The sequence below is a fragment of the Microtus ochrogaster genome, chromosome 10 (genome assembly GCF_000317375.1).
Source record: "Microtus ochrogaster isolate Prairie Vole_2 chromosome 10, MicOch1.0, whole genome shotgun sequence".
Lineage (NCBI taxonomy): Eukaryota > Metazoa > Chordata > Mammalia > Rodentia > Cricetidae > Microtus > Microtus ochrogaster.
This window is the reverse complement of record NC_022016.1, coordinates 52,507,651-52,527,046: the sequence shown is the minus strand read 5'-3', so window position 1 is coordinate 52,527,046 and position 19,396 is coordinate 52,507,651. Positions and strand designations below refer to the sequence as shown.

General features: G+C 45.1%; 1 protein-coding gene, 1 long non-coding RNA gene and 4 other non-coding genes across 7 annotated transcripts in view; 5 read left to right on the top strand and 1 right to left on the bottom strand.

Moving 5' to 3' along the window:
* Window positions 1-2,064: 2,064 nt before the first annotated feature.
* Window positions 2,065-4,968, top strand: LOC101989379. The gene is made up of 5 exons (XR_003377401.1): window positions 2,065-2,320; window positions 3,287-3,348; window positions 3,591-3,650; window positions 3,906-3,958; window positions 4,362-4,968. It is a non-coding gene; the product is annotated as an uncharacterized LOC101989379 (long non-coding RNA).
* Window positions 2,869-3,003, top strand: LOC113456718. Its single transcript, XR_003377468.1, has one exon. It is a non-coding gene; the product is annotated as a small nucleolar RNA SNORA16B/SNORA16A family (small nucleolar RNA).
* On the top strand, window positions 3,388-3,517 carry LOC113456659. The gene has a single exon (XR_003377421.1). It is a non-coding gene; the product is annotated as a small nucleolar RNA SNORA44 (small nucleolar RNA).
* LOC113456662 lies at window positions 3,677-3,805 on the top strand. Its single transcript, XR_003377424.1, has one exon. It is a non-coding gene; the product is annotated as a small nucleolar RNA SNORA61 (small nucleolar RNA).
* LOC113456677 lies at window positions 4,219-4,292 on the top strand. Its single transcript, XR_003377438.1, has one exon. It is a non-coding gene; the product is annotated as a small nucleolar RNA SNORD99 (small nucleolar RNA).
* Window positions 4,969-5,091: 123 nt separating the features above from the next.
* Trnau1ap (tRNA selenocysteine 1 associated protein 1) overlaps window positions 5,092-19,396 on the bottom strand; it is a 19,136-nt gene continuing 4,831 nt past the window's right edge. The window contains exons 5-9 of one of the 2 annotated variants that reach the window (XM_005353129.2): window positions 14,716-14,847; window positions 12,442-12,561; window positions 7,548-7,710; window positions 7,332-7,365; window positions 5,092-5,807 (exon numbers count right to left, since the gene is read on the bottom strand). In XM_005353129.2, coding sequence (XP_005353186.1) covers window positions 5,671-5,807; window positions 7,332-7,365; window positions 7,548-7,710; window positions 12,442-12,561; window positions 14,716-14,847 — 586 coding nt within the window. In that variant the 3' untranslated portion in view covers window positions 5,092-5,670. The remainder of the gene's footprint in view (window positions 5,808-7,331; window positions 7,366-7,547; window positions 7,711-12,441; window positions 12,562-14,715; window positions 14,848-19,396) is intronic. The other variant, XM_013348280.2, reaches the window with a different exon arrangement.

The window sequence follows — 19,396 nt, the reverse complement described above, 5'->3', positions numbered from 1 at the left end:
CAATAAATAAATTTTAAAACAAACAAACACCCCCACAAGCTAACATTCCTAGCTTGCTATGTGGGTGCTAGGATCCACACTGTGGTTCTCACACTTTCATTGAGGCATCTCCACAGACTGAAACCTGTTCCTTCAAGTATATATAGGAGCTGAAGGATAAAGTTAGGGCCAGTAGATAGTAAAGTCAATGCTATTCTCCCTAATATTAGGGAGGGGGGATAAGGGGGCCTGGTGATAGGCTTGTAATCCGAGCTACTTGGGAGACTGAGGCCTGCCTGGGCAAACTAGTGAGATGCTGTATAAAAACAGAAGCAAAAATCCAACCAAGAAAAAGTCACTAATCTACTGTGGATGTGATGTGAGCAGCCCTCAAGCCCCTGCTGCTGGGACTGCCACGCTGTGATGACAGGAGCCTGGAAATGTAAACTAAATAAACTACTTTCCCCTCAGGGAATAAATAAATTAATGGAAGGACACAAAATTACAAAGTAACGGCACCACAGAGTAGTTACTTAATTCTTGGCAACAATTTTTTACTTTTCTTCTTCTCCTCTCCCCCTCTCCTTTTTTTTTTTTTTTTGGTTTTTCGAGACAGGGTTTCTCTGTGGTTTTGGAGCCTGTCCTGGAACTAGCTCTTGTAGACCAGGCTGGTCTCGAACTCACAGAGATCCGCCTGCCTCTGCCTCCCGAGTGCTGGGATTAAAGGCATGTGCCACCACGGCCTGGCTCTCCTTCTTTTTTGAAATAAGGTTGGTCTGCATAGCTCTGGAGCCTGTCCTGGAACTTCCTCTGTAGACCAAGCTGGCCTGGAACTCAGAGATCCACCTGCTTCTCTGTGTGTGTGTGTGTGTGTGTGTGTGTGTTTCCTTTGAGTCAGGGCCTCAGGTAGCCCTGACTGGCCTCAGAACTTATCTTAACCAATTCCAGCACAGAGAGGGAAAGGCGGGTGGATCTTTGTGAGTTCAAGGCCAGTCTGGTCTACCTAGTAAATTTCAGGACAGGCAGAGCTACATAATAGAAAACCCTAACTCAAAAACAAAACAAACAAACAAATCAACCAACCAAACCTTATATTACCCATTTAATCCTCCTTCCACCTTCTTAGTTCTGGGATTACAGACTAGGGTCTGAGGCAAGAGGGATTAAACCCAGGACTTCATGCCCTTCACCACCTGAGCTACACCCCCAGTGCATTTATGTTCTTAGGTTGGGGCTGATTCATTCATTCATTCATTCATTCATTCATTCATCCCATGAGCAAAAGACAACACATGGTCGTGACTTGGAGTGTTTGAGCCATTCTGAGTGTATTCTACTTTGCTAGCTGAGATCCATTCTTCAGTTTCCTGTACAAAGGGCAAATCAAGAAGCCAGTACACAGTTTTGTATGAAAATGAAATGGAATAATCGGCCCAGAATAAACAGCAGGTGTTCAGAAAACGGTATTTATATATTTGTTTTGAACAAATAACGAATCTGGATCCTCGATAGCCTCCCTCAAGAAACCTTTTGACCACTGGGGCATCCCAAGACTCTCAACTCTCAGAGCTAAGAACCTTTTTTTTTTGGTTTGGTTTTTTTTTTTTTTTTGGTTTTTCGAGACAGGGTTTCTCTGTGGCTTTGGAGCCTGTCCTGGAACTAGCTCTGTAGACCAGGCTGGCCTCGAACTCACAGAGATCCGCCTGCCTCTGCCTCCCGAGTGCTGGGATTAAAGGCGTGCGCCACCACCGCCCGGTCAGGTTTGGTTTTTCGAAACAGGGTTTCTCTGTGTTGCTCTGGTTGTCCTGGAACTCACTCCGTGAGCCAGGTTGGCCTCGAACTCACAGAGATCCGCCTGCCTCTGCCAAGTGATGGGATTAAACGCGTGCGCCACCACTGCCTGGTGCGGAGAACCTTTTCTAAAATCCGTATTAATTCAAAGACTTAATCTGCATTGGCTGTGGCCAGGCTCGGCAGGGTCAGGACAGGATCGGGAGTGTGCGTGGACTACATTTCCCAGAGGGCCGATGCGGCAGGCAGAGTGCGCAAGCGCGTTCGTGGGCGCGAGCATATATAAGATGGCTGCGGGCCGCATTTCGTCCTTTCTTCCTGCGCCAGTCGTGTTGTTTGTGTGTTGTCGTCATGTACTTCGTCCTCCTCACCTCCACAATTCGCCGCTCTCGGGACGTTTTCTCCGGTTGCTGCGCCCAAGACTGCGGGATGCAGAACCTGCCGCGGAGAAGCCGGCCTTCTCCGTCTCGGCGGTGGAGGCCAACAAGGCAGTCACGATGGCGGCTCGCGTAGTGGTAGTCAGCGGCCTGCATACCGCGCCCTTTGACGGGTGAGTGACTTAGGCCATCGGCGTGGTGGTAACAGCATTTGCGGGCTGAGGGGATAAGTGCTTGGGTGCGATGACGTTATTGGGATGACGCCAACTGAAGAGGCTGTGACCTTTGGCGACTTAACCTGTCTCCTGGTTTTTGGAGTTACCCTAGTGGTTACGGGAGTTGCGGCCGAAACTTTGGATTCCGGCACGTGCTAGGGGAACCATATCTCATCCATAGCCCTCAAGCCTTTAAGAAATTTTTTTGGGAGAAGTTTAAGACCTCCCCACCTTGTCGATTTCTGATTGCATAAGCGGCCATTTCAGACTTAACCCTCACATCTGGTATAAATTACTTAATACCTTTTGTGTGTGTGTGTGTGTGTGTGAGAGGCTGGAAACAGGGAGTTAAAGTGTTATGGGCTGCGTTATAATCAAGAACCTACCCCAATGTGACTTCATGTGTTGAACTTTTGGCCTTTCGAGCTCATAGATTTTCTTAAGTGTGTGGTAGTCAAAGCTGTAACTTAGGTGGTTTGTGGGTGTGAGGTATTGTAACCCGCACCCGTGGCCCTTATCGAAGCTGCAGCCGCTTCTACATAGCTGCTGTGGTCAAAAAGAGGCCCAGAGAAAAAGTTTTCCTTGACGGTCGCGGTTCTGTTTACAGTAACTGATCTGCAACATTTTGGGAAAAGACAGCTCCACCTTGTGCTTTCTCAGAAGTATCTAGAAATCTTCATGAGCATCAGCATAAGTATGCTACAAGCCAACAAGAATGTTGTCTTCAATGTGTGGAGTTAGAATGGTACTTTTGGAAATAGTTTGCTGAATCTAAGAACATACAAGGGCAGTTTCAAGTGTGGTCACCTGTCAAACATTTGCTGGTACATGGCCACATCATGGGTCACATTCCCTGTAAGAGGCCAGTGGGTGACCAGGTGCAGGACACTATAGGATGTGGATAATTGTTGCCGTTCATCTTAGGTGTTCTGGATGGAGCCTCCATGGAGACAGATGGGATTGATGCTGTGCAGCACTAGGGCCTGGTAAGTGTGGCGGTGTTAGCCGAGATCTGGTGAGAGGTACAGCATGTTTCCAAGGGCTGTGGCTGGTGGTAGCCATGGGGTCTCCAACTGCATGCGAGAGTAACTGGAGAGACTTTGACAGCCCAGGCCAGCACAGTGCCTGCAGCTGCCACTCGACTTTCCTATACATGTTGTTCCTGGAGTTGCTACCTGGGACAGTGTTGTCTCCGTGGACATTCACAACAAAGCTTTCCTTTCTGCAGGTTCTTCTCAAGGCTCTTAATTGGGGAAGTCAGCCTGTATGCCTCTGCTCAGTCACTAAGGTAAAGGTGTTGTCTGACACAGCCTTACCCTCCGGTTCCCTTTCCCATCGGATCTTGACGCTGGTCTTGGTGGTCGTAAAGGAGGAAGAGCAGACCGAAGCTGGCCTCACAGCAATATAGTCTGCTATAGAGCATTGGGTCAGATTCATACATGCCTTGGCTCTTGTAAAATGGGATAGCCTGAGAATTATATATGTATCTGGGCAGCTGTGTCATTGTGCCTGGGTGTCTCTAATGATTTATTTATTTTTTTAGAACCATGTAACCAGTGAAGAGGTCATCATTTAGGATCTCATCTAGTTTGTTGGGTAAGTTAAGGGTTGTTATGCACTCTGTCCCTAAGTAGTACAGCAGAAGGTTGCTCAAGTGTGTAAAAATTCAGCATTTTAGTAATTCATGTCTGGCCTGTGTGCTGCATTAGCTGCTCACATTTCGGGGCAAAGGTGCTTGCTTGTCTTGTGACTTTGCTGGTATTCGCCCACTGAGGGCCATGAGAGCATTCTGCTAAGCAGCCACTCCCCCTGCAGACAGGGAGATGTGTTGTGAGGGAGTATGCGGGGAGCTCAACACTGGTCTAGGATGAAACCTAATCTGAGCGGACATCTATGGATGAGAAATGCGGATATGGGACTGAGACCAGTTCTTAGGGAAGGCTAAGGGCTGGGGAGTGAGCCTGAGGTCAGAACTAACGCAGACTTACTTCCTTTTCAGAAAAAAACAAAGAGGACTTCCCTGGAAGCAAGCAAGAAGCCTACACTGACAGTAAAGGATACAAAGAGAAACCGTGTCTTGAAAAAAAGAAGTGAAATGCTTTGGGATTTAACATGTAATCGGGTCAATAAAGACTTTTGAAAGTATTTTCTCTGTAATTTAAAATGATTAAACAAAATTCAGTGTCTAAAAGTGAATGAATGATGTTGCCCACTGAACCCAGGACAGCAACTGAAATCTTCAACCCCTCTTTAGTTGGGAGTCCATGTCCTAGGGACTGATTTCTGAGACTACAGAGGTTGATTTACATGGCTCTGCGCTCCCCAAAAAGTGTCCCTGTCAGTTGTGTTTATTTGGTCGTGCTCAAGCTCACTAGAAGCCAGGTGAAATAGCAAAAGGTAAAGGTTCCAATAAGACGCTGCCTTGGCCTTAATTTAATGTCAAGGTGCCATGCTATACTGTAGGCAGAGTAGATGCACGGTAGCACACAGGGATCGCCCTGAGCCAGTACTTTCCTACTAACAAGTGTAATAGACTTAAAATATCCATACCTATCTTTGCAAAAGTCTTTGACCAGTTATTCAATCTGTGGGAGCCATTCTTAATTCGTACCAGTTGCTTAACAATTGGTACACAAAGTACTGTATGTAGCTATGCCATGGTGGGGTGGGTGGATCTCAAGGCTGGCCTTGGAGAACTAGTTCCAGGACAGGTAGGGAGGGATACACAAACAGTGTGAAAAACATGTTTACAATCATCCCAGAATCAGAAAAGCCTCTAAAACCAGGTTTGAACCTGTGTTGGTCTACCTAGCTGGCTTTAGTCTTGATTCAGCCATTCATGGCAGAGACTGCAGGTTTACGCTACAATTACCTGTTTTATTAGGAAAACTGGTAGGCAATCAGAAGCATCAAGCCTGTGCCATAATGATCTGGGCGGTATCTAGATGTGTTTGTGGGTATCTACAGAAGTGGATGTTCGGGTTCTTTGCAGTTGGAGTCTCATGCAGAGTAGCAGAGCTGCCTGACTTGGAAACAGAACTTGGTCCTCTGGGAGAACAGTAAGTGCTCTTGGCCACTAAGCAACTTCTCTCAAGCACTCCAGCTAAGGGTCTTAAAAATGTCACGTGATCTACCAAGCTCCTGTTGGAACAATTCCATGTCTTTCACTACGGCTTAATAATAACAAGTGGAGAAGTGGCTCACAATCTCAGAAAACAGTAAATTATTAAAATCTTGTAAACCATTTTCAAAAAGATAAAAAGCTTCACAAAAAAAAAAAAAAAAAAGCCCAGATCCTTATGTCCTGGCTACAACACGGCAGGGATCTCTGAAGACACAGTGTCCAGGGGCTGCCAGTGACAGTCCATCAGTGCATCATACAGTTCCTCACTTTGTTCCATGAACTCCTTGTTGGCCTCAGTCACATCCAGCTGTGGCGCTGGGTCTGCAGGAAAAAGAAAGGACAAGATCAAGCAGGCCACAAGAACCACCTGGAAGGAGCGCTCAGGCTCCATCCTCAGGGCATCTTTGGGTATCGAAGATGGAAATCACTGTAATTTGGACCATGTGACAGCAGCCAGGTTCTCCTTCCAGTTTACAAAGCTACATCTGTCTCAGATTTTCTGTTCTGCTCAGATTTAAAATGTGGGTTTGGAAAACAAATGTTAATGAATCAATCTAAAGTGTTACCTTAAGAACTAAACCAACGTCTGATGAAATGCCTGGTCACATGAATTGGGGACTTAGTTCTCTCTTTCAGAAATTACAAACATACATTTTCAAGGTGTGGTGGCATCCCTATAGCCTCACTCCTGGGAAGTGGAGGCAGATGGATCATGAGTAACTCCACCTGCACTGAAATACTGAGAATGTCTAAAGACCCGTAACAGACCTGGGTGTTGAGACGGTCTGCAGTCCAGGTAAATCTCAAACACAATTGTGCCCCAGCCAGGAGACTACAGAAGTGCTTTACCATGTTGAACATGAAAGATGTTCACAAAGAGAAGCCCACAGTAAAGTATCTCTCCAGGAGGTGCACTGTGTGGTGCTGTCTGGTCTAGAATCCAATGCTGAGAATAAAGCCCTGCACTACCACACCAAGCTGAGTTAGTCTTTTCCCTCTTCTCTCTTCTCAAGTTTTCCTGGCACTATGTAGATTAGGCTAGCCTTGAACTCATAGAGATGCCCCTACCCTTGCCTTGCAAGGGTTAAATTTAAAGGCTGCACAATCACACCTGCTATTTCTTTTGATACAAAGTCTCACTACAAGACCCAACCTAACCATGAAAGCAAAGTCTAGTCTCAACCTCCCACCCTTTAAAAACTAGCTTGTATCTGCAGGCAAAGCAGGAGGAACAGGAGTTCAAGGTCATTCATAGCACAGTGAAGATCAGCCTGACCTTATATCTCAAACCAAAACAGAAGGAAATTTAGACACAAAATTAATCTTACAAACTGGTAAACAAATACAAAGTAGGTGCTAGAGAGATAGCTCAGTGGTTAAGAGCACTGGCTGCTCTTACAAAGGACAGTTTACAATTGTAACTCTAGTTCTAGGGGATATGGAACCCTCATTACATGCAGGCAAAACACCAATGCACATGAAATAAGAACAAACCAATAAAAAACCAACAAATATAAAATAACAGTATCAATGTTACAGAGCCACTGGGTGGGGCAGAGTGCCACAGCTTGGAAGTAACAAGCTCCCTGGGAGCAGCACTCATTTCATTATAACAGGCAGAACCTGGCAATCATGGGTGTGTCCACACCACTAGAAAGCACACACATTCTCGCCGGGCTGTGGTGATGCACGCCTTTAGTCCCAGCACTCAGGAGGCAGAGACAGGTGGATCTTTGAGTTCGAATCCAGTCTGGTCTGCAGAGTGAGTTCCAGGACAGCTACATCTAGTTGAGGGCCCACAGCTGGTACTTGAAACAACTACTAGGAGTTTGAAGGGACTCTTACCTTCCAGGGCATCATCCCCAACCTCTTCATATGTCTGTCAAGAGAGGAGAGGACTGATGAGGAGCCTGAGAAAATTCTGGCTGACTTTTGACAAATAGAGCTAGGTCTCACTAGCCTTCCCCACTTTGTCAAAACCCCAACCCACTACCAACTTCACTGTAGAAAATGGTGGTCCCTGGAGGGGAAATGAGACCCAAGAGTTTCCGAATGTGTTACCTGCATGGTGCTCTGTGTGTAGCCATACTGCGGGTAGCTGTAGCTGTAGCTGCCTGTGTTCTGGTCGTAGCCCCACTGGGCATAGTAGTTCTGGTACTGCTGGTAATACTGGTTGTAGCTGTAACTGTACATCTGGCTGTACTCAACTGGCTTTACACGGCTCCTTACGGGGAACAAAATCAGATGTAAGAGGATTTCCCTTGACCACGGACTGCACTAAGTGTTCTGGGAGGGTTCCCTCCGGCTGCCTCCACACTCCGTATCCCCATCCCTACTGTAGGATGAAGGCTAGGACAGAACTTTTAAGTGTCTGATCCAGGGTCACAAGACTAAGGCACAAACATAAACCCAGACAGTTTGCCTGCAGAACCCACGCTCTTAGGATACAAGTCTTTCTTTGCTCAGGTTGTCTGCCTTCAAGACCCCCCCTCCCAATTTTTTTAAAAGATTTGTTTATGTAGTTTATGTATATGGGTGTTTTGTTTGCATGTATGTGTGCACGCCAGAAGAGGCATTAGATCTCATTATAGATGGTTGTGAGCCTCCAGGTGGGTACTCAGAATTGAACTCAGGACCTCTGAAGAGCAGTGCAATGCTCTTAACCTCTGAGCCATCTCTCCAGCCCATTCTCAGGATCTTGGGGGGGGGGGAAGGCTCTGTTCTCTGACAGGTGCAAAAGCTCAGGAAAATATAACATAAGAAATCGGGCTTTGGGCTGGAGAGATGGCTCAGTGGTTAAGAGCATTGCCTGCTCTTCCAAAGGTTCTGAGTTCGATTCCCAGCAACCACATGGTGGCTCACAACCATCCGTAATGAGGTCTGATGCCCTCTTCTGGCCTGCAGACATACACACAGACAGAATATTGTATACATAATAAATAAATAAAATGTTTAAAAAAAAAAAAGAAATCGGGCTTTATGGGGCTGGAGAGATTGCCAGCAGTTAGAGCACTGTTCTTCCAGAGGATTCTGGTTCAATTTCCAGCATCACATGGCAGCTCATAACTGTCTGTAATTCCAGTTCCAGGTGCATTACACCCTCACACACACATACATACATGCAGGTAGGCAAAACACCAATGCATGTAAAATAAAAAAATAAAATATCTGGTGGTTGTAGAGATGGCTCAGTGGTTAAAAGCACTTTCTGCTCTTCCAGAGGTCCTGAGTTCAATTCCCAGCAATCACATGGTAGCTCATAACCATCTATAATGAGATCTGGTGCCCTCTTCTGGCATGAAGGCATACACGCAGGCAGAACATTGTATACATAATAAATCAATCTTAAAAAATTTTTTTAAGCTGGGCAGTGGTGGTACATGCTTTTATTCCCAGCACTAGGGAGGCAGAGGCAGGTGGATCTCTTTGAGTTCAAGGCCCACCTGGTCTACAAGAGCTAGTTCCAAGACAGGTACCAAAGCTAAACAGAGAAACCAGGTCTGAAGAAAACAAAACAAGAAAAACACGCCGGGCGGTGGTGGCGCACGCCTTTAATCCCAACACTCGGGAGGCAGAGGCAGGCGGATCTCTATGAGTTCGAGACCAGCCTGGTCTACAGAGCTAGTTCCAGGACAGGCTCCAAAGCCACAGAGAAACCCTGTCTCGAAAAACCAAAAAAAAAAAACAAGAAAAGCAAAGACAAGTCACTAGGCCGGGTCTAGATTAAACTCTCACATTCCGAAGAATCCATCAGGGAAGCTTCCTTTTTACCATACTGTAACCACCACCACTCCAACCAAAGATAGACTGCCAAATCCACAAATCTACAAAGGCTTCACTGCTTTCAAAGACACAAAAACCATGTGTGGAGAAGCTCAAGCACATGACAAGGGGTTTCCACTCATGAATTTGAGCTAAGAATGTCCTATGATACCAAAAACATGCAAGGGCCAGAGGCTGACTCCACCATGCAGTTGGCGGACTCAAGAGGAGAGTGACTTCTGCCCTCATGACTGGTATATTCCATTGCTATGCTTATCAACCCAGATAGGAAACAGCTGTTAGCAGGAGCTGAGAATACCAGGCACTGCAAAGGCTGCAACACTTGACTGAGCACTTTCAAGCTCTTGCTTAGTGAAAGGGACTCAATTAGTGCTAAGCAAATCCAAGTGCTGAACACCGAAGCCCCTAGCTCTAGCCCAGGACGCTTCGCAGAAGGCGATAGGCAGATAGTCCTACTTGCCAAGGTATATTGGGCATACCTAATATTCACCTCTTTGACCCCTCCTTAATGAATCTATGGGTATCCATCACTCTGCCGACAGTAACTGAGTCCATCTTCCTGGACGGGGTTGGTTGTGTTTCCTTCAGACACCTATGCATTACAGTGAAGTTCTCCTTATCCCAAGGGTCTGAGAGCACCTCCTCAGGGGTGGGCACTGATTACTAACAACTGTGTTCAGTGTGGACTAGACAGAACAAATCAGAAGTTTGCAGATGGGCCTTGGTTCCTACTTACAGCTACATTGCCCGAGTCTAATTATCAAACAAACAGGAATACACCAGAAACAGTCAAAATGATCAACAACAGAGGAATTGTTGAACAGAACTTATATATAAAAGAATATGCTGTAGTATAATCTAAGCTAAAATCAGACAGGAGCATACATCAGTCGTAGAAACTGTGCTTAGCATTTGTGAAGTCTCAGCACCCCCACTCCCACCAAAAGGTAAGCAAAACCACACACATAACACTGTACAGCTACATGGAAAAGCATGAATATGGAATAAGCTAAGGGGGAAAATGAATATTACTTATGAAATTCAAAACAGAGTGTAAGACTCTGGATTTAAATCCCATAATTAGAAAAGAAATAAATCCTACCACATGTAAATTGACTCAATTTATAGTTTATTTTTTTTTAAAGATTTATTTATCATTATGTATACAGTATTCTCAGTACTCTCTCTACATGTAAGCCTGAAAGCCTGAAGATAGCACCAGATCTCATTACAGATGGTTGTGACCCACCATTTGGCTACTGGGAACTGAACTCAGGACCTTTGGAAGAGCAGAAAGTGCTCTTAACCTCTGAGCTGTCTCTCCAGCCCCCTCAATTTATAGTTTATGAACAAGGGACTTGAGGTATGAAAATTGCTTTTTAAAATTTTAGTTTGCTTGTTTACTCCACATGATTTTGCAATGCTGACCTGACTCTGATCCTGTCTCAACTGCCTGAGTCCTGGAATTACAGGTGTGTGGCACCACTCACGGCATTACAGCCAATTTAGAATAATGAAATTATGATTTTTAAAGGTTTTTATTTATGTGTATGTTTCTGTGTGGGGATATACGTAAGGAGGGCAGAAGAAAAGTATCAGAGCCCAAGAGCTAAAGTCATAGGTGGCTGTGAGCTGTCTAAAGTGGGTGTTGGAGGCCAGGCGATGGTGGCGCACGCCTTTAATCCCAGCACTCGGGAGGCAGAGGCAGGCGGATCTCTGTGAGTTTGAGACCAGCCTGGTCTACAAGAGCTAGTTCCAGGACAGGCTCCAAAGCCACAGAGAAACCCTGTCTCAGAAAACCAAAAAAGTGGGTGTTGGAAGCTAAACTCAGGTCTTCTGAAGGAGCAGAAAGGGCTATTTAGCCAGTAAGCCATCTTTCCGGACCTGTTACTTTCTTTAAAAACAATATCTTTCTGCCAGGCAGTGGTGGTGCACACCTTTAATCCCAGCACTCAGGAGGCAGAGGCAGGAAGATCTCTGTGAGTTCGAGGTAAGACTGATCTACAAGAGCTAATTCCAGGACAGCCAGGATTACACAAAGAAACCCTGTCTCAAAAATAAACAAAAAAACCTAAAACAATCTTTCTTTGCTTTAATCCCATCAATCACTTGGGAGGCAGAGACAAGCAGATCTCTGTATTTGAGGCCAGCTTGTTCTGCTCAGCAAGTTCTAAACCAGCCAGGGCTACATGGTGAAATCCTGTCAAACATTCAAATCTCTGTTGTTTCAAAAAACGACCATTGGGAAGGTATCTCCTGAAGTTTGGCTGCCCTTGTACTTTGTGGTCAAGATATCTTGGACCCTGTTACATCTGTTTGTTTATGGTTTTTTGAGACCGGGTTTCTCTGTAGCTTTGGAACCTATCCTGGTAGTCCTTCTGTAGACCAGGCTGGCCCTGTTACTTCTGCCAGTGGTAGGGGTGTACCACCTAATTCACAGCTATAGGGCTGCCTGGTGGAGTGACGCATCTGGAGCAGCACGCCTCACTAAAACCTCCTGGATGCCACTAGTATGTTGTAATACCCCAAAATATATCCAGATGCCACCAATGCCTCCTAGTGAGTTAAATCTCTACCTGCTGAGAAATACTGCATTGGCTGAAGGATAGACATATCACTTGGACCAGGAGTGATAGTATACACCTTTAATGCTAGCACTTGGAGGCAGAGGCAGGTGGGTCTCTGAGTTCTAGGCAAGCCAAGAATAGAGATAGTAAGACCCTGTCTCAAAGAACAAAACAACAAAGCTAGGTGTAACCATAGAGACCCTGTCTATCAAAACAAAACAAAACAAACCATGGATTTCCAAGAGCTTTTTTAGCCCTGAGATACACAGTATTTCAGACACTGGTTAGAATTTTTTTTTTTTAATTTTAACAAACTCTATAGATAATTTCCCAACAGCAGCAGCTGGCCAAAGAGCAAAGATATGGAACAAAACAGCTTTCCCTACTGCTGCTCTCAATGTCTGACCCCTCGGCTATTAGCTCCCAGGGGTGTGTGGCTACGCTAGTTCATCCTCCACACCAAGCCTGGCCAAAGCACACAGTATCTGTGATGTCTGCCTCTCTGCAGACGTGCGTTGCACATATGGATGTCCTGACTCAGCAAACAGAAAAGAGGGCCCAGGGCAAGCTAGCTAGTCCAGGCCTATGTTCTCTGCGGAACTCACGCTTTAGGGATGGCCACACTCAGCCGCACAGGTTTAGACCCCAGTCCCACTGCTCCCTGGCACTCCGTCAAGGCTCGCTTCTGTTCCAATTCATCTGTGAATTTCACAAAACCATAGCCCCTAGAGGGAGAAAAAAAACAACATGCAACTTAGACCACAAAAGTGATGAAGCCTACAAGAGGAAACATGGAAAAGGGGGTAGAAAAAGAGGTGGGCTGGAGCACAAAGGGAAAGGGCCAGAAAGGGAGAGTGAGTCAAAGCCAGAGGGCAGGACGGTCACACAGTATGATCCTGACACTGTGGGAACTCCTCCTTTCAGTTCAGCCCCCATGCTCTTCATCCAGGGCTCCTTCCCAAACGAGGGGAAGGCAACATTATTAGCACCGTGTAGTTGTGGGGACAGGTGAAGTTTGCCCTGCAAACTCTTCAGACTCCTGCAGGGTTGTATCAGGCATGCCGGGAAGCAGTTACAGACAGACCTGGTTCCTGTTCCTTGAGGTCAAACAACTTAGAGACTGCTCATGACATCTACAATTAACAGTGTGTACTATCTGCTGGACAAGGTGCTGTGGACACTTTCAAGGTTACCCCATCACATGGAGTACTACACAGCACTAAAGAGCAGCCAAAGTTCAGAGAGGGTTGATAACTAGCTCAGAGTCACACACAAAAGAAGCAGACTTAACTCCTAAAGCCAGAGTAAAATGACTTAACTGAGGAAGAATAAGCTGCTGGTGGTGGCACATGCCTGTAATTCTGGTACTAGGGAAGCTGAGCATGGAGAATTGTGAGTTTGAAGCCAGCCACGACCATATGGGGAAAGAGGGGGTGGGAGTCAGGACTGAGGAAGTGGCTCTGTGGTAGAGCATTAGCTTAGTACACTAAGTACCTGGGTGTAACATCTAGTACAAAAAGAACAGCCTTTCTTGGAATGGTGGGATATGGCTGGGTTCAATCCCATGCACAGCAAAGAATTGAGAAAAAAAAAAAAGGTACCTTCTTTTCTTTTGAGTGGGGAAACCAAACTGAAAACCTTGTGCATGCTAAGCAAACTCTCCAATACTTAGCTACATCTTAGTATTTGGTTGTTCTATTTTTATTTTTTAATTATTTTTATTTCAGGAGCATTGATGTTTTTGCCTGTGTCCGTATGAAGGTGTCAGATCCCCTAGAACTGGAGTTACAGATACTTGTGAGCTGTCATGAGGTGCTGGGAATTGAACCCAGGTCCTCTGGAAAAATGACTAGTGCTGTTAACTACTGAGCCATATCCCTAGCCCCCTTGACTGTTTGTCTGTTCTTTTTAAGAAAAGGTTACTCTGTGTAGCCCTGCATCTCTCCTGGAACTTGCTCTGTACACCAGGTTATGGACTTTTATTTATTTTTTTGAGGCAGGGTTTTGCTAAGTTGCCTACACTGGTCTTAAACTCACTGCACAGCACACAAAAACCCTGAATTTGCAATCTTGCTGCCTCAGCTGGGCAGTTGGGATTATAGACCTGTGCCAACAAGTCTAGCTTCATTTTTCTTGTTTTGTTTGAGGTAGGGTCTTGCTGTGTAGCTCAGGCTGGCTTGAGTTCAAAATCCTTAGCTTTCGCCTTCCAAGTGTTGACAGGTCTCTCCATTTTAAAATGGAAAACTTAACCCTCCTTTTTCTTTTCTTTTGTGGGGGTGGACAGGTGAGCATTAAGAAAGTCTCAGCCGGGCAGTGGTAGTGCACGCCATTAATCTCAGCACCGGGGAGGCAGAGGCAGGTGAATCTCTGAGTTAGAGGCCAACCTGGTCTACAGAGAGAGTTCAAGGACAGCCAGGGCTACACGGAGAAACTCTGTCTTGAAAAACAAAAACAGAGACCCTTGTGTAGCCCAGGCTGGCCTTGAACTCACTAGATATTCATAAAAGGTGAATGGCCTTGATTTTCTGATCCTCCTGCATCCACTACCCAAGTTCTGGGAATATAGGTGTGCAGGGCCACACTAGGCTTAAGAATAGTATTTTTAACTACACAGAAAGGCTTATTAACAGAAATAAATACAAAACCCAGCTATTCATAGTTCCTCTAATCCTTATGTCAATCATATAATATTGCTTCAATTTATAGATTAGGAAACAGTGATAATCTGTAACTTGTCTAGTGCACATTCCCTCGTCAGTGATGAAGCTGAGCTCGAAAGCCTGCACTCTGGGCCACCCCCCTCCTTGGTGTCTCTGATCCGTCCCCCCAGAAGGTAAGAATGCTGAACAGAGTAAACATAAATAGCAGTAAGGCCTTACTTAGACACGCCTGTCTGGTCCAAAACCACCTTGCCTCCCCGACAGGAGGGGTAGACTTTGACAAAGAACTCATACAGCATGCCATCATCCACGTCTGGGGTCAGGTCCCCGACAAAGAGGGAGTACTCAGGGCTGAGAGGAGAGAAGAGTCAGCAAGAAAAATATCAAAACCCTGCTGTGAGTTTCTGGAATCTTTCTTTCTCCCTTCGTCTTTTTTAAGACAAAAGGTTTTGCCATAGAGCCCAGGCTGGTTTCAAACTCTCAGCAATCCTCCTGCCTAAGCCTTCTGAGTGCAGGAATTATAGGAACACATATTGAGTAAGGGCACAGTTCGGTTAAGCCTCTAGGGGCTTCTCAGAAACACTAAATCTGATGTGCCCACTTAATCAGATACCCCACTCTACTGTCTAGACTCAAACCCAGTGTCTCATGCATGTGAGGCTTAGTCAGTCTAGAACTATAGTTCATTATACTTCTGCAAAAGATTACAGAAATAGCTCCCGGCTCTGAGGTCAGCAGACACTACACAAAACCTATCTGACTTAAAGCATCAAGAGAGTACAGGGCTGGGTGTGGTGGGGCATGCATGCACTCAGGAGGCAGAAGCAGAGGCAGATGGATCTCTAAGTTTGAGGCCAGCCTATTCTGCAGAGCAAATTCCATGACAGCCAGGGCTACACAGAGAGACCTTATCTTGGGGAGGGGAAGGATGAAGCACTCCTTTAATCATAGCAGTTAGGAGGCAGAGGTAGGTCTCTCTCTCTGAGTTCCAGGCTAGACTAGTCTACCTAGTAAGTTTCAGGCCAGCCAAGGCTACACACTGAAACCTTGCCTCAAAAAATATAGAGAGGGAGAGAACAGGAGAGACAGAACAGGTGAGGGGCTAGATAAGAGGTTCTCCAAGGAGGTTTTTGTTTTGTTTTTCGAGACAGGGCTTCTCTATGTAACAACCCTGGCTGTAGTGGAACTCACTGTTTAGACCAGATTGGCCTCAAATTCACAGAGATCCACCTGCCTATGCCTTCTGAGTGTTAGGATTAAAGGCGCATGCCACAATGTCTGTCTGGCCAGGAGTTTTTATGTTTGGTTTTGTTTTAAGAAACTAGACAGGAGGGCTGGAGAGATGGCTCAGAGGTTAAGAGCATTGCCTGCTCTTCCAAAGGTCCTGAGTTCAATTCCCAGCAACCACATGGTGGCTCACAACCATCTGTAATGAGGTCTGGTGCCCTCTTCTGGCCTGCAGACATACACACAGACAGAATATTGTATACATAATAAATAAATAAGATATTAAAAAAAAAAAAAGAAACTAGACAGGAAGCTGGAGAGATGGCTCAGAGGGTTAAGAGCACTGACTGCTTTTCCAGAGGTCCCGAGTTCAATTCCCAGCAACCACATGGTGGCTCAAAACCATCTACAATTAGATCTGGTTCCCTCTTCTGGCATGCAAGCATGCACGGAGGTAGAACACTGTATACATAATAAATATTTACAAAAACAGAAACCAGACAGGTATTCAATGTATATTTTAATTCCAATGATAAAATAAAATAAGACCCTTATCTCCTAAAGACCTAAAATCTAGTTAAGAAATTCTCAAACTCTGTTGGAACAAGGTCGTTAAATCTTTCCTAGAAATGTTTACAAATGTATTTAGAAATTCAGATTCAATTTTTGTTTTTTTTGTGCCACCATGCTAGGTCTTATTTAAGCATTTTAAGCAAGATACATATCCTTGGTATAGTTTCCCATGCCCACGGAGAAACAGGAGGATTCACAAGTTCGAGGTTAGCTTCAGTTATATAGCAAGTTCAAAGCTGGCCTAGGCTATATGAGATCTCGTCTCAATACCTATATACATGATAGAAACAAACTCTGGTCCTCTGCAAGAATAATACTCTCTGTTCAATGCTGAACCATCTCTAAAGCCCATTGTTTAGTTTTTGAAAAAGTCTCATGTAGCTCAAGCTAGCCTCAAACTCCACATTTTACTTAAAATGACCTTGAAATTCTGTGCTGTGGGATAATGCTCTTGTACACTCTGAAGACCCTGCCATCAAACACTAAAGTGCTGTTTATGACCAACTGGCATCAGGCTTCTTGGTGGTGGCATGGACCTAGAAACTCCAGAGATGTGGCAATAAATGTGATTGCTGCCAATACCTCCGCCATGAAGCTAGACTCTCAGAAAGCTAAGGAATGGGGTGGAGCCAGCCGCCAAAGCCGCAGCTTTAATCCTAGGTGTGCTGTTTAGCAGACTATAAAAACTCATGTGCTCAGAAAAAGAGAGATATATGGTAAGGACAGATTCAGATGAAAAAAAAAAACTCAAAACGGTTTACAATGTATTTAAAAATATACATAGGCTTGGGAGAGAAAAGAAAATGGACAGAGAAAGTCCTTAAAAAAAAGAGTATTTGGGTATGGTGGCGCATGCCTTTAATCCCAGCACTTGGGAGGCAGAGGCAGGCAGATCTCTGTGAGCTTGAGGCCAATCTAGTCTACAGAGTGAGTTCCAGGACAGCCAAAGATACACAGAGAAACCCTGTCTCAAAAAACCAAAAATTAGGGCTGGAGAGATGGCTCAGAGGTTAAGAGCACTGATTGTTCTTCTGGAGGTCCAGCAACCACATGGTGGCTCACAGCCATCTGTAATGAGATCTGGTGCCCTCTTCTGGCCAGCAAGCATACAGACAGACAGATATATCAAAAAAAAAAAAAAAAAACCCAAAAATTAAAAAATAAAAGAAATAGAGTAAAAAAAAAGATAGGTAAACATGAAAAATATACAGAGTCTGGATAGTGTATGTTATTGTGTTGTCTTTGAATTGTTTGACTGCTGAGGAGAAAAAGGGGACTAGAGAGATGGTTCAGAGGTTAAGAGCACTGGCTGCTCTTCTAGAGGTCCTGAGTTCAATTCCCAGCAACTACATGGTGGCTCACAGCCATCTACAATGAGATCTGGTGCCTTCTTCTGGCTTGTAGGCATACATGGAGACAGAATGTTGTACACATAACAAATAAATCTTTTAAAAAGGGGGGAATGCTGTGGGATAATATTCTTGTACATTGTAAAGATTTGTCACTCATATTAGTTTAATAAAATGCTGTTTGGCCAGGAAGTATAGGTGAGGCAAACAGACTAAGAGATTTCTAGGAAGAGCAAAGGCAGGCAGTCGCCAGCAAGACACAGAGGAAGGAAGATGAGAAAAGGAACCATGCCGCATGGCTAAACATAGATAAGAAATATGGGCTAATTTATGTGTAGGAGTCAGTTAATAATAAGCTTGAGCAATAGGCCAAATAGTTTATAAATATAAGCCCCTGTGTGGTTCTTTGGGACTGAATGGCTGCAGGACCAGGTGGGACAAAAACTTCCTTCTATACTTTGGAATTACCTGCTTCTACCTCCCATGTGCCAGGATCACAGACAAGTCTCTATGACATTTTATTTGGTGCTGAGGATTGAGCCCAAGGCTCTCTGCACAGGCACTGTGAGCTGTGTCCCTGTCATTTCATCTACAACACTTCAGTGTGACCCACCATGTTTTACTTCTGCCATCTTAGATTCTCATATATTGCCCAACTGGGTGCAGTGATGCTCACCAGTAAATCTCAGCTATTCAAGAGGCTACAGCAGGAGTCTGAGGTAAGTCTAAGCAACACAGCCATATTGCCAAAACCATGACATCAGGACTCTGCAACATGTCTTGTGAGGATTCTAACAAATGAACATATTATAGCCAGCCATTTCTGTATTATGAGGCTATCTGAGATTCTCCTCAACGTTTCTCCTCACATGCACGCTTTAATGAGCATTTAGGAGATTACACCCTGCACACATCCATGAATAAATTCTGGAGAATGGAATTACTGGGTCACGAGATAACAAGCTTGGTAAAGCTTCTAAGACACTGTCCTAAAACTTTCCAAAACCACTGAGGACTAAGCAGAGCAACTCAAGGTTTTTGTTAGATAAGCCTCTCACTCTGTAGCCCCGGCTATCTGAGAACTCAGTGTGCAGAGCAGGATGATACAACTTGCCATGTTCCTCCTATCTCTACCTCCTGAGTGCTGAGAGCTGGGACGACAGGGTGCTGCCGACCTGACCACAGCGCTGTCTTTATAGCCTGAGACGAAGCTGAAGAACCATTGCGAAATTAGAAACTCTGTGAAACTGGCAGGATTGCTTCCAATGTGGAAATGCAAAACTGGAATTTGTCTATTCTAGCCCAGACTGTAAATCTTTATTTTAACACAGCAGCCAAATACTTCTAGACAGTCACTGGAAATGATAATCAACTCACACCTTCCTTCCTTCCATCCATCCTTCCCTCCCTTGAGACAGCATTTCTCTGTAGCTTGGCAACTGTACTGGCAGTAGCTCTTGTAGACAGGGTGGCCTTGAATTCAGAGATCCATCTGCCTCTGCCTCCTGAGTGCTGGGATTAAAGGCATTCACTACCACCGCCTGGTTTCACATTGTTATAGTAAATAGATCCTTACTGAATAAAACCTCAAAACCTGGAAAATTAACAGGGTGGAAGGTCGGGGGAGGGGGGAACGGACAGGGCCTCACCAGGCATGGTGGCACACACCTATAATTTTTTTAAAAGATTTATTTATGCCGGGCGGTGGTGGCGCACGCCTTTAATCCCAGCACTCGGGAGGCAGAGGCAGG